At 39.5% G+C, this 14,205-nt stretch overlaps 3 protein-coding genes across 3 annotated transcripts; 2 read left to right on the top strand and 1 right to left on the bottom strand.

The window, feature by feature from the left end:
* Positions 1 to 647: 647 nt before the first annotated feature.
* Positions 648 to 4,545, top strand: LOC131790748 (mastermind-like protein 2). Its single transcript, XM_059108015.2, has 5 exons — positions 648 to 786; positions 1,324 to 1,392; positions 1,508 to 1,582; positions 2,025 to 2,129; positions 3,044 to 4,545. Exons 1-5 carry the CDS (start codon positions 726 to 728, stop codon positions 4,078 to 4,080), a joined length of 1,347 nt encoding a protein of 448 aa, XP_058963998.2. The 5' UTR covers positions 648 to 725; the 3' UTR covers positions 4,081 to 4,545.
* A 1,118-nt stretch (positions 4,546 to 5,663) lies between these two features.
* Positions 5,664 to 8,979, top strand: LOC131790752 (Golgi-associated plant pathogenesis-related protein 1). Its single transcript, XM_059108019.2, has 6 exons — positions 5,664 to 5,772; positions 6,694 to 6,776; positions 6,993 to 7,019; positions 7,198 to 7,401; positions 7,847 to 7,962; positions 8,406 to 8,979. The coding sequence occupies exons 2-6, from the start codon at positions 6,725 to 6,727 to the stop codon at positions 8,679 to 8,681; spliced, it is 675 nt and encodes a 224-aa protein (XP_058964002.1). The 5' UTR covers positions 5,664 to 5,772; positions 6,694 to 6,724; the 3' UTR covers positions 8,682 to 8,979.
* A 656-nt stretch (positions 8,980 to 9,635) lies between these two features.
* On the bottom strand, positions 9,636 to 13,541 carry LOC131790743 (uncharacterized). Its single transcript, XM_066162579.1, has one exon. It carries the CDS (start codon positions 13,537 to 13,539, stop codon positions 9,775 to 9,777), a length of 3,765 nt encoding a protein of 1,254 aa, XP_066018676.1. The 5' UTR covers positions 13,540 to 13,541; the 3' UTR covers positions 9,636 to 9,774.
* Positions 13,542 to 14,205: the final 664 nt, after the last annotated feature.

Genomic DNA, 14,205 nt, shown 5'->3' with positions numbered 1-14,205 from the left:
TCTTTTAGGCTCGTTATAACCATACATCAATGCCACTGAAATGCTGTCACGCTCGAAAGAATTGATCCCATAATTCCAATTCAGATTCTCCATTTCAGTTTTAAGTTAGAAAGATTTTATGATCATAAAGACAACGAGCCAAAGACTATTACATTCTACCTGATATCAAGAATTCTAAAAATACTCCATTTGAGCATTTTAACAAAAAACAATAAACTTCTTAATTGGGTTTATGAATTGTTCTCCAAGATACAAAGAGAATCAAGACACGACTTCACCTGTGACTGATTCAAGGATTCACTTGTTGAGAGACACTGAAAAACTAAACCAACAGTAGAATGAGAGAGGTGTCCACCCACGTGAATTCTAAAAAGCAGAACTCATGATCACGCGTGTCTAGACGTGATTAAGCGTGTTTACACAAATTCTTCTCATAAATTCTCGTATTTGCAGAGCTGCGAAGCATTTTAACCTAATAACCCAAAGAGCTGGTGGCGACACGGATTGTTATGGCGGTGCAAATTAGCACTAAACCAAGAACAAAGGAATAAATCAAGCGTAAAGTTGAACTCCTTTGATAAATTTTTTATACAACCTGGTACTATGTTCATTATATCATTTTTGTCAGGCTTTGTTTATTATGGACACGAATAAGTGATTTCTGGCTGTTCGCACCTCTAAAAACATTTATCTTTTTTCTTTCTTTCTTCTCGAAAGAAAGAAAGATGCGAACAGATTGGAAGATTGTTTCAGTCGTCTTCCTGGCAGCGGTTTTAAGTCTCCAATGTAAGTATTCGCCCACTACGTCTTGTAACAGTACACGGAGTGTTTTTCAGATCTTGTGGCTCGTCATTCCCTGGAGGTGGGACCAGCCAGTGTCTTCCACGGGTAGCCAACATTCTTTATCAATACAAGTCATGGGTGTTTTCGTTCTTGATATTCTATTTACGTTGCTGACCCAACCGTCAATCATCGTTCGATTAATTCAAGTTACAAGCAAATCCCAAGTTAAGAATATGGGTCTTTTCCTAATCATATCTGCAGCGTCAGTTGCTAACATTTTGTTACATTGAAATGGCAATCGCGTAAAGCTGTTAAAAGCGCAAACCAGGAGCAGATGCAGCTATTAAGGAATTACTCTAAACAATCTTTAATAACCCTCTCTTCTTGTAAAACACCGCATTTAGGTTTAGAAGTCTTAATTAGATGTTCTGATCGGCTGACAAAGCTTTGCTTGTTTTCTAAGTATGATTAATGACCAGTCAAACATGACAAATAGTTTATTTGCGACTTTTCAGGGTCTACAGTTTTTTCTTTTCATAGGCGTGGATTCTAAAAAGGCTACGAAAACGAAGTTACTTAAGAAGTTACGGCATAATGGACACATGAAAGGTTGGTCATCTTGAAAAATTTGTACGCATTTTATTTATAATTGTATTTATATCTTGTTTTTAAAATTTTGGTCGTTATATCCCTCTTACATCATCTCTTTGTTTAACTCTGTTAGCCCATGCTGCTCATCAAAGGAGTCTCACTGGCGAAAAGAAAAACGCAGTGCAGCCTACAAATGATCAAGTTGCGGGTAAAAAGAATTGTTACCTGTACTGTTCAAACATCCATATCACGTGGCTTAGATATCAAGTTCTTTACTGAAATGTATGCTCCAAATTTTCTCCGCTTTATCCACAGTTTTCTATCCCTTTGGTCTGATAAGTTTACCGATTTCATTTTAATGAGTTGACAACCATTTAACGAGGAAACTGAATTTAACTTCCCCTTTAGAGCGCATTTCGAAATAAATCACAACTACCAGTCAGTACATTGAGCCAATGAGGACTCGGAGTTAAAACAAGCAAACTGCAAACTGCGGAGAAACGCGAGTGACAAATCGTAATGGGTTTTAGTGTTGTGTCTGCTCGGTTGAGAGGGTGGCACGAGTTTTCTGGACTGACCGTAAAGCCAATGAAAAGAAAACCAATGAAATACCGTTATGTTATCGTAGCCTTATTTTGACAAATTTACAGCGATGCAAAACCCGGAGAGTTTACAACCCAGTGAAACGGAAGAACTAAACCAGCTGCAGAACTATAACAAGCAGTATATCAACAACGAAATGGCAGCCGAGACGGGTAATATACAACAAACTGCTTTTTTTTTTTCTAATTTGAGAAGAAGAATCTTGAAATCGAAAGTGAATGAAGTTCACACCCTTAGTTTGACTTAAACTTCCAAGATCTTTTTAGTACTTCTCCTTTGTCGTTGCTTCTCTTTTCCTTAAAAAACTACTGAGGAGAATTTGGTGTCATATCGAGATGAAACATCACCTGTTTGGTAGATAATGTATGTATGTTATGAGGGAAAATTTCAGGTTAATCAAAACTATGACAAAATTCTCGAACGTAATTATTTATCACCAGCCTGATTTGAGCACTAATAGGGCAGTGTACACGTCATGCTTGTAATTGGACGGTGTAATAGGACAGTTAAAGGGACAGTTAACACGTCATGCCTGTGTAAGTGGAAAGAACGCGTCATTTGTGCGCGCTGTTGTCTCGCATTTCGCCGAGTTGGCTGTTGATTTTTTATGAAAACGTACAACCGACGTCTAGTTTCTTTCTCAAATTTTGTCATCGTTTTGATTAATCCGATTTTGTTAATCACTTATATGATTACGGACCGAACTGGGCTCCACTCGGCCCTATCACCATTACTAATCACGTCTTCCAATCGAAGAGTCCGTCATCAACTCCAGGGGCAACAAAATTAATATTCTTGAAGGATTCAGAGATCACATAATTTTTTCTTTTTAATCTTATGATGTGGCAAACATGTTGTATGACACCTTTTCACCCCTAATTCGTTACTGACGTCAGAGTTCTTAGGTACTGGGTAAAGTAAGGTTGCATACAGAGTATATTGGGTCCTGTTAGATGAGTTCTTAGATAGTCAGTTCACTCTGGCAAACTAAGTGAAGTTTAATTTATTAATCTGATATGGAAAAGAGGCGTCTGTTATGGCACAGATTCTGTGTTGTTATTTTCAGCTCTACTAGCAGATCAAGGAATTGATGATGACTCAGCATTAAAGATCTCCAACATGGCAGCTTTACCCAATGGAATGCCTCCAGGAGCTAATGCTGCTATTAAAGCCAAGATCAGTAGTAGCAGTGCGCATACTCCCCAGGATCAGTCAGCTGGACAACCGCAGAACTTAAACACTGGCTATGATCCAAATGCTTACTTGTATGACGCAAACTCTTGGCCAGAGTACACCATCCACGATTCAGATTACAGTCACTTCCGGTCAGTGGAAATGAACAACATGAATGGTGAGAACACAGATATGCCGCCACAGTACAACAAGCCTGACGGACATCCTGACTTCCAGAATATGGCGAATGATGAAAAAATAGAATTTCAGGGACAGAAATTCCAGCAAGAAAAAGGTGAAGATTCTGAATCGCTCAATGACGAAATGAAGCAAGAGGATGGGGAGGAGTTTCAGAAGAAACCGTCAAGCGAGGGAAGCCCGGCAACGCATAAAGTTAGTAGTGAGGGAGATGTAAATGACGCGAAGCCCGCTGTTAACAGCGGTGCCACTGAAGGAAGCAAATCTGAGAGTAGCCCAAAGCCACAAGTCACTCCGTCTCAACAGAAACCGCAAGTGGTAGTGCATAAGGCTGAAGATGACGCTGCTCCCGCGAAAGATGCACCTTCGCAAAAGCAGCTACAACAACAACAGCAGCAGCAGCAGCAGCAAACTCAAAAACAGCCGCAAGTGAAGACTTCTCCTGCAAAGATTGCTGCATCTGTGGCAGAGGCGGCGGCCTCACTGCCTCCCAAGGCCATTGCTTCTTTAGTGAGTAGTCTGGTCGGTGGCGGGAAAATTGTTACATCAGGTCAAGTCCAGGAACAAAGTCAAGCGAAAGGTCAAGGTCAGGGTCAAAGTAAAGGTCAAGGTCAAGGTCAAGCTAGGAGTGCAGCTCAGTCCCTCATACCTCAAGACATTAATCCGGCGCAAGAACAAACCACAATAGCTACGCAGTTACACGTTGTTGCGAAGCCAAAGAGACGATTATAAGATTACTATCTAGCTAATTATTTCGTAGTCTCTAGTGAAACAGAGGGAGTGTCAGCAAATAAAAAGATCTTTGTTCACTTGGAAGTCAAATACCAGATAACCTCACCTTCTCCAGACGGGGCCGAATGACCAATCTTTTCAATTGGCAAGCTGAACTCAATGTTGCAGAACAATAATTTGTACATTAACTCCATACATCATGAAGATAAGTGTAGTATCATTTAACTTCGTACATAACTTAATTTGAAGCAGCTGTTTTAGTTACACATGTGTAATAACCAACGTTCAGTTTGCCTGGTCAAACAACACTACTTGTCAGAGCACGGTATCATTAATTTGCCATAAGGAAGCTCAAGGCTAATATACATAGGGCTAAAACTTGTTATGAGAGAAAACACGTTTTATTATTGTATCCAAATCTAAATTCTTCTGACGGCGTTGATTGGTAAATAAAAGAGTATTGGTGGACAACGATCGTTTTCATTTGTCTAAAGAATAATAAATCTAGCATCACTTAAAAGACTAAAATTCAAATTTAACATCTTGACTGATTTTACTTCAATTCCAACTCAGTCTAGTTTGCCAAAATGTCCAGAAAAGCAATAGTTTAAACTAAAAAAATACATTTAGAGCTGTGCGCTAGATAGAACCGCAAGTTAATACCGACTAGGGAGACAGGGGTGACGACCATGGAAAACAGCATAAATTGAATTCCTCACCCTCTGCTCTTGGCCAAGTTACGTTTTATTTATATTATCCTTAATTTCATATTTATGGGACAAGAAATTTAAAACATATTTCAATTTTGCCATGTATTTTTTCTGCAAATGTTACGCTCAAATGTAACAGTTTCTTACATCCTTTCAGGAGACGCACTCATAAAATGGGAAAAGAGTCTCCGAGAGAGCTAAGTCATGGTTAACAAATCTCAAAAAATTGGCAGATTATTTTCAAGTTTGTACACTCCCCGTCTTACTCCATTCAATTCTTCTTGTCTTTCAATTGTTTGTCTACCAAACCAAAGTAATATTCCCAGGTTTTTTTTCCACTTACAGACGGTTCTCTAATCAAAATATTCAAGCATTGCGCTTTTAAGATAATTTTTCCCTGAATATATTTGTCCTAACCAATCAATTCTTTCTAATGACACAGACATCAGTGAATGTGTCAGTACAGCTATTGATTTAAAATATCTAGACATAAGAAAGTGGAGCTTCGTTTCTCCCAAGGTATGGAGCTCCGCGGGTAGCGGGTGAGTCTGCGGCGCTAATTCAACGTGTGTGGTGGATGGTAAAGTGCATCAAAATTCAGGATATAAGTCGTACATAAGAGTAATGTGCCCTTTTAGAGATCAAATTTTCTCCTAAGACGTGCGATATATGCAAAAAAAAATTTAACGGAAGATAACCAATAAAATAAAACTAACTAACAAGTGTCAAGTTTAATGACCATTTTTTCCACATACAAATGAACCGTAAGAAGGTTTCAGAAGACTGAACAAACATGGTTCAGTGATTTGGTTTTTCTCAGTTCTGTGTGCAGAGAATCCTTGATAATAAATTGATGATCTCATTTCCATAGTTAATTAGTTAAGCCTCAGGTTTGCCCGTAACAATTTAGCCCTCACGGGCCGCCAAAATGGCATAAATTCTTTCAATAGAGTGTTTCCTTTCCACTCATAATCATTTAGAGGTAAGTTAAACAAAACTTTGTTTTAGTTACTTTTATTTTGAGCAAATGAAACTCGTCTCGACAGTTTTTCTTGCTACACTAAGCTTACGATTCTAATGAGTTCAAAGATTTCTGTGTTTTGCGTTTACTGTCGTGAACATTTCGAGAGAAGAATCTCGATGGATTGTTGTTCGTCTTAGTGTGAAAAGAAAATTGAAGTTCGTATTATCGCTTTTATTTGTGTGTAGAATTGGCGCTCGTTTTAACTAACTGTTGAAAATTAACGTCGTAAGTTTAATTGGTTGACTGAATCTAAATGACAACAGGTTCCGGCTAGACATGTTTGCTTTTAAGATCGCTCTTCCTTGAATCTTACCTGATCGTTAACCGTTCCTTTAACTGGTTACAAAATATTTACCTTTCCCTTTCGGTTATGATTGAATTAATTTGAAAGCGGTTACCAGTGGCCTTATGTGCTGCACCCTAGAACTGACCTGGCAAAGCCCATGTTCGAGGTTCCTCGTCCATATTAAACAGATCTAGAAAGTACAAGTTCAGGACCTCGTTATCCGACAACCGATCTAATCACCTTTGTTCAAAACCACCCTTGTTGAGTTGAAACGGAATCAACAACTTATGCTAAAATTAACATAATAGGATCACTGTCAAAAGGGAGATTACCAGAGTTCGACTATAACTTTCCTGTGAAGCTAACAAATACCACCATGAAAGGAAAAGCTAAGGAAAAAAAAGTTAAAATTTTGAGCTAACAGTGAGAAAAATGTTACCACAGCCCCTACAACTCCGGATTTCGCTGCCAAATGCTTTACTAGCTGACTCTCAGAAACAGCAAGATCAACTGACTAGGTTCATAACATGTCAAAACATGCCCTTTTCGCAACACTTCAAAACAAAGTGACTTTCTCAAATGTTTTACAACAGGTTGTTCTTTTCACAAATAAACGAGGAAGATATGCTTAGGGAAAGCTGGCTGGGTGCTGTGGTGCTTCTTGTGATATTTTGTGGTGAGTAATGTAACTGCAGTGAAAAGAAGTAATACATTTAAAAGCCAACCTACGTATAGTAGATCATGATTGCTATTAGCATCATGTCCATCCTACAAGATAAGATCAGTTCGGTCTTTTTTCGTTCCTTGTTATCAGCGTCCCGTATGCCATGAAAAAGTTTAATCGAAGTGACCAGTGAAATTGATGCGATATTCAATTTTTTTCTTTTCTTAGTTGTTGGATTCGGCAACAAAGCACAAGGTACGTTTCCAAGTTTAATTAATTTGAATTTTAAGTGATGAAGAGGTTTGAAGCGGGAAGCTGTGCGTATCTCAGCTGAAATGTTTCTTAGAAAAACCACACAACCAGTAAAGATTTGTGCATGATATACGCTGTCGATTATTTAAATTCTCGACTTATTGCTTTACTTCCTGTTCAGAAACTACAATAAATGTATTACCGCACCGAGCATTGCTGGCTCACAACAAATACCGCGCAGTGCACCATTCTCCTGCTCTGAACTGGTCAGAAGGCCTAGCTGCAGAGGCACAAGCTCTTGCACAAAACTTAGCGACACAGAGCTCGCTCTCTGCAAGAAAAGATTCAGCTATGGACTTAGGTCAAAACTTGGCAAAACTGGCAGGTATATGACAAAAAATTCATACGATACTCCAAGGAATGACATGATAATCTTTGATAGGCATGCTGCTGCAGCTGCATGCCATGCATGCACACTCCGATTTAATATCTCAGAGGCGTTTCTCATTTAAGTGACATCTTGGATTTTAAACTCTTTTATATGCAAATTTATCTAACGTTCCTTTGTTAATAAAACACACCGATATTCAGGGTGGCCTATGTTTGTAAGAACAGGAAAACGTAACATTGCACGTGGTAAGGTAGTTTTCAAAAATATTAATAAGAATTAGGCCCCTGAAGCGTAAAGAAAATCATAACCAATCATTGAAATGTTGTTTACCATCTATATCATGCTGCTGCAAAAATAGTTCCTTCAAAATCGTGTTATGAATGGCTGAGAAAAATTGTGCTTTATGTGATTCATTTAACTTCCCTCTCCCATCATAAAGGTTCCATGGCATGTGAGGATGCCGGAGAAATCGCAACAAACTTGTGGTACAGCCAGGCTAACAATTACAGCTACTCTGATCCAAGACTCAACGCAGACACTGACACTTTCACACAGGTTAAACAATCAGCATATTTACAACGTTCTTTGAATAATTTCTGGTAGCATGATAATTTGAAGAAGATTGTATTTCGAAACAAAAGGAAACTTAATCGCGAGGGTTTATAAGAGTAAAGTTAAATTTCACGAGGAGCCAGAGTGATCGCGTGAAAAACAAGCAAACTGCCAGAAGGGAGAGAAAACGCGAGTGACCAAGTCACCATTGATTTTAGTTTTCGATGGAATTGGTTAAGAGTGAAAATTCCGGATCAATCAAAGAGCGAAGTAGAGCAAAAGCATTGCGGCTCGGGATGAAGCTTGACATTCGGCTGAAAATAGCTTTAATATTCATTAATCGTTGATTGTGATAGAAGGGAAATTTAATACTTTTTAGCTTTCACGTTGTAAAGACTATGTTTTGTGTAATCTTGTTCAAGGATGTTGTTAATTTTGACTCACAGGTTGTGTGGAAAGGCACACAAGAACTTGGAATTGGTTGCGCTAGAAGTTCCGCTGCACCTTCAGGACCTTTGTACGTAGTGGCTTTATATAAGCCAGCGGGAAATATCCCAAAGCTATTACGCAAGAATGTCTTTGAGCCGGGTCCTCGCGGAGATGATCCAGATGTGTACTCAACATTATTTAGACGTCAATTCGAAGGAAGTAAAAGCCTCAGAAAAGTCAAAAGCGTGGGGCGAATTCAACGGAAAAGCCGTCAACTTCGATTAATAACTTGACAGGAATAACCGAACGAGCTGCAATGAATACAATGCCAAGAAGGACATTATCTAAAATTTCTGAATTTAGAAAAAGCCGGGAGCTAACCTCGGTTTTATGACAGGATTCTGTAGTTATTCGAACTCTTTTCACATAGTTGACGTGAGAGTTTTTATCCCTCGATACTTTAACTCCAAATAAATAATGGACACGAATATATTTTTCTCTCTTAAAGATAAAAAAGTTAGCCTTCTTTTAAATTGCTGTATTACAACTGGACAGCTTCCTTTATTTCTATAACCAGAGGCAGTCGGTAAACTACATTTTCTATATTTCCACTAATTTTACGCTTCAATCAAAAGAAGTAAACGTTTCTCAAATATCATTAACTCTAAAAGTTATGAAAATGTCTACTAGAAGGTTATTCGTTTTGACTAAGTGAATAGACAGCATCAAACATTTCAGTGCCTTTGTTGCGGATATGCTGAAGAAACACCCTGATATAAGCAGTCATTTAAACTTGTACCATATTTTTTAAATCGTCTCTGGGACTGGTTTAATCTAAGAACACAAGAGTGTTCCTATAGCTTCACTTAACGTTGAAAACAATGCACAGCAACCTCAGGCCGAACATTATTCAGGGGTTATCAGACCTTAGAGATCTAAAGTTAACTTAAACTGGCAAATGTTCCCTTGACGTTAACAGGCGTGTCAATATTGATATTTACCAATGGATGATTCAGTACGACACATTTTGATTAGTTGCCGTAATACACAAAAGTATTCACCAAAGTCAATCAGAACAAAGGTAAATAGCAGAAGGGACCAATAAACTCAACAGGAAATTGGCGCCTACAACGCGTGCGTCGGACTGATTTGCAATAACTTGCAGCTTTGCATAGCTTTAATTTAATTTGATCCGTTGAGTTATTCGGGAGTAAAAAGCAATCTTGAATTGTTTTCCACGCTGAATTTAACATTGCCCTAATACACTGTTTCATTAGTACATCACATTTATGACTACTATTTCTGTTACACAGGCAATTAAACATTAATAATCTAATTCATGCCTGCATAAAGTCACTAGTCAGTTTTAGGAGCTATTTCGGCTCTTCAGTTATTGCGGGTGTCAGTAACTTCTGGTCCCTCTGGATCGCGGTGGTCACCGGAAAATACACCTGCACAACGTGATCTGGTCTTTCTATAAATGTACCATGTCAAAGCAACAATAGGAACATAAGCCATGACTTGAATAACAATTTCCAACTGTGCTTTGTGCCTCTTTGAGATGTCATCGTTTTCAGTGGCCGTAGCAAGAACTGCCATTAAGGAGAGATTTAAGAGCAGGATGGTATCTGACTTGTTTTCCCAAGCATACTTTGGGTCGGCCTCACCTCCTTGCTCAGATCGCTTATAGGGTTTCACGTAGGTGAAGATAAACAGAACCGTAATACAGGTGACTTCTAGTAGGGACCTCTTTACAGGACCAGATGGGACATAAATGGAAATTACCAACACGACCAGGCGACAAACGAGGTAAAAAGCAGCAAAAGATCGATGTTGGTCTTTGAAACAGCTCTGAAGCACGTCAAAGAGTGGTTTAAAGCGATTCAAGTTGAACACCGGCTTGAGGAGACGTGTGAAGAATGGCCGGCACATCAGCACGAGTGGAAATGGGATTACGAAAAAGAACATAAACAAAATGGCGATGCTTCCGTAAATAGCGTGCTTGTCTTGGAAGAATTCCGTGCTGCCACTGCTGAACAACACTGTCTTGTGGCCAAATACCACGGGGTTCAGAAGGCCTAAGCATGCTGATGTGATGCCAGTGTAACAAAGGACAAGGATGGTACAGATTGCACGGAAAGGGCCCCTCACTCTCCGACTAAAACACCAATTTGGATACTTTCCCACTAATTTGGCCAGAAAGACGACCACGAGCAAGGTGAGGACAGAAATGGTCAGATTAAAGAACAGCTTGTCTGCATAATCCAGATTAGATGAGAAGCAGAAGTGACTTCTTATCCGAAGGCGAAAGTTGAGAAAATTGATCAAGAAGAACATGAAATGGTCTCTGAAGACGAACCGCTCTCCAACGATTTGCCACATGACTTGGTAGGAATACAAGAAGCCATTAAGAAAACCGGAAAACCAATCCACATCCAGGAGCATTGCCACCTTAACAAAGATTAAAATTTCCACCAAGTAGACTGGAATAACCGCCAAAAAGTAATATTTTCTACATTTGTAGCAGTTTGAGTGCCCAAACACTACACTGAGTCCTGGTTTACATTTCCCACACAAAATACTGTCTGGTTCTCTGCTTTTACTGCACATTTGCCCGACATTAAAGACACACTCGTCTTGTGCAATTAAAGTCACATTATCCCGTGGACAGTTACAGAAACCTCGTGGACAAGGGTGAGTATAAAACGTTCCGTCCACCATACCACCCCAGTAACCGGCTTTAAGATAAACAGTCTTCCCGTTTTTGTCGCATCTCGAGATACCATCCAATTTATCCTGACAAACGCAGTTTCTATCTTTTGGATAGAATCCGGGATTGCAAGGTTTAAGAAAAGGCACCGGTATGACTTTCCTGAGTACTTGTCGTCCAATGTGTTGAAGAGCAACATTGAATTTCCTTCCAATGTGTCCTCCAACTTTGAGGTAAGAGATCTTTCCATGGGTAAGAAAAAGCGACGAATCTGTTTGTAAATGAACTGAAGATGAATTATCTTCCTGCTGGCTAGAGCTTTTATTCATCAGGATTTTTATGATACCATTGACAGAATTATTTTTCTCGTCTCGAAGGTGAACAGTGGGGCTAAAAACCTCACCAGGCGAAACATGCCACTCCTGCGCATTGTACATGATATCCACAGGGCTTGTGGCAATCTCTTTGGTATTTCCATTTGCTTTTGTTCGATGAAATCTTATAAACTTCCAGTCTAATACTGAGTTGTTTAAACGAGTTTCTCCCTGCATGCGGCATTTCTTAAGAGTAGTGGCGAAAACGGAATGTCCTGAGGAATCATCTGGAGCATTATTCTGTTGAAAAATAACTTCCGTGTCCCACTGGTTGAAGCTTATTTGATCGTCTTCGTATGCAAAGAAGCAAATGTTCGGATTATTTTTACTTAAGCCGTAGCTTATTCGTGGTGATCCAGGAGTCTGTATAAACATAGCTCCTCCTTTTTCCGTGCAAGAATTTTCCTTGAACAGAAGCCGAGATTCGTTCATCAATATTATTTGAGAATATCCGTACATTGCGATCGCTCCCCCAAGGACTCCTATATTTTCAACAAATTCGACATCGTCGTAAAGTTCTAATGTTCCCCCATCTAAGGCAAGGGCAGTAAAGGTGTTGTTCTTAATGATCGTTTTTCCTCGGAAGACAATCGATACACCGACGTTATAAATCGCCCCTTCCCCGATCTGAACATTTTCCTCCCGAATGTCGATTGCGTTGTTCTCCACTCGACTGTCTACAAATTCTACATGGAAAGGCACTTCAGGACCGATGTTTTCTCTGTTTTGATTAAACAGAAAAGTATCGATGGCCGAGCCCACAATCGCCTTGTTAGCAAACCAGTGGCAAGACTGAAAACTGAAAATTTTCCTGCTATTGAAATCTTGCTTGCATTTGCAGAAGATTGAGGAGCCATACACAGATACACCTCCTCCCCAATTTCCCTGGTTGCCCCTGAAGACAGAATCTACGAAACGAATTTTATTGTTTGGAACATAGACACCTTTTTCCCGCCAGTGGCCTACACGAGCCCCACCTCCAGCAGAATGTCCGATGTTACTTTGAAAAACGCTACTCTGAACGGTGAAGACGTTTTTGCTAGTGAGCTCAGAAAACTCAGCCTGCAGTCCCCCTCCCCAGTATGCCTGGTTGGCCAAAAATGTACAGTTCTGAATAAGCACCTTATTGCTTTTGGCTTTACCGACGAAAGATATTCCCAGACCACCTCCTCTGATACCTCTTCGCTGATCCAACGCGTGTCCTTGAAAATTGTCCTTGGGGGCCACTTCTCCAGAAATTCCGTTTCCAATAAAGCTACAGTTTGTGAATGTGTAACTGTTTCCTCGTATGTAAGATTCGTGACGAGCTCGCGTGACATTCACAAAATACGGCTGATTTCGAGTGTACTTGTTCAAAGTCACGAAAACTCCACCAACAGAATTAATGTAACCAACTACCTCAAGGGTTTGTTTATTACTCGTTGATATGTTCCGTAAGGTATCTGCGCTGACTGTGTTATTCTCAAACACGCAGTTTGTCACGTTCAGCACTCCACCGATTTCGTAAAAATTGGCCCCATGACCTTTGGAACCAACTATGTCCACGTTTCGCATCCAAATGTTTCTACAGTAATCAAAGTGAACGGCGGTCTTGAACTTGATAACTACAGCGTTTTGCTTCGAAATAGCACTTTCATGCCATCCTCCACAACTGACCATTTTCAGATCTTGAAGAGTGATATTATCACTTAAGAGGAAAGCCACGCTCACATTGGGTTCGCATATGATTTTGGCTTGATTATTTGACTCTAACGTATCACTGTTTACCCCAATTAAGCTCAGATCTTCCACTTTCGTAAAAACCATACTCTTCCGAAGACTGTACGTTCCTTTTTCAAGCAGCAAAGTTGTCGCGTTAAACCCGGAAGGCGACAACAGTTCGTAGACATAATCCAAAGTTTGACAGGGAACACTTTCGTTTCCACAAAACTTCGTGTCGCTACCTATAGCTGATGAGATGAACAATTTGGATTTTTCAGCAGCAGCTGTGCCTGGAAAAATGAACACCGTCAAGAAAACAATGATTAAATATATCATCGTGGGAGCGTTGATGTTTGAAGTATACATCTCTCTGTGGAATAAAATCATTCCAAAATCCATCTTAAATTTCAGGTCACGTGAAATTTGTGGAATTCTCAGAAAGCAAAGCGGAAAACGGAAACATTTTAGTTTAATCAAGAATATCCTGACTTTTCATGAATGTTAAAATCGACTTTGTTCCATTCCGAAAGATTTTGGATCCATATTCGAGTCGCCCTCTGGCATCGTGTATTTCTCTTGCCTATTTTTCATCGCACATGATTCCCTTCCCCCTCGTATTTCCGGTCTTTCAAGAGAGCTGTTGCAGCATTATTTCTGGAGAGGAATTGAATTATTTATTCATTTTTCTTAATATCCCCTTTTTATCTTTCAAAATCAGTCCCGCGGGTTTTATGATATCCCTCGAGTATAGTATAGTATACTTACAGAGAAACCCCTCTCCCTCAAGGGCGCGAGACAAGCCTATAGGGATTTGTTTTGTAACTTGGGGTGACTTTTTTCAGTATTGTTTTCTTTCATCCTTTTCTCACTGAGTGAAGAGGAAAAAGGTGCTGTTTTTTGTCTCAGTTCAGACAGTTTTACAACGAAATTTACCAATTTTTATTATCTCATTACAATGAAATATCCATCTTTCTTACATCTACCTAAGTTCTTCCTAACCATTCAATATTTGTAATCGGTGCGGTGTTTTCT

This window comes from Pocillopora verrucosa, chromosome 2, assembly GCF_036669915.1.
Source record: "Pocillopora verrucosa isolate sample1 chromosome 2, ASM3666991v2, whole genome shotgun sequence".
NCBI classification, from domain to species: Eukaryota; Metazoa; Cnidaria; class Anthozoa; order Scleractinia; family Pocilloporidae; genus Pocillopora; species Pocillopora verrucosa.
Note: the sequence above shows the minus strand (reverse complement) of the source record. Positions and strands in the feature narration are given on the sequence as shown.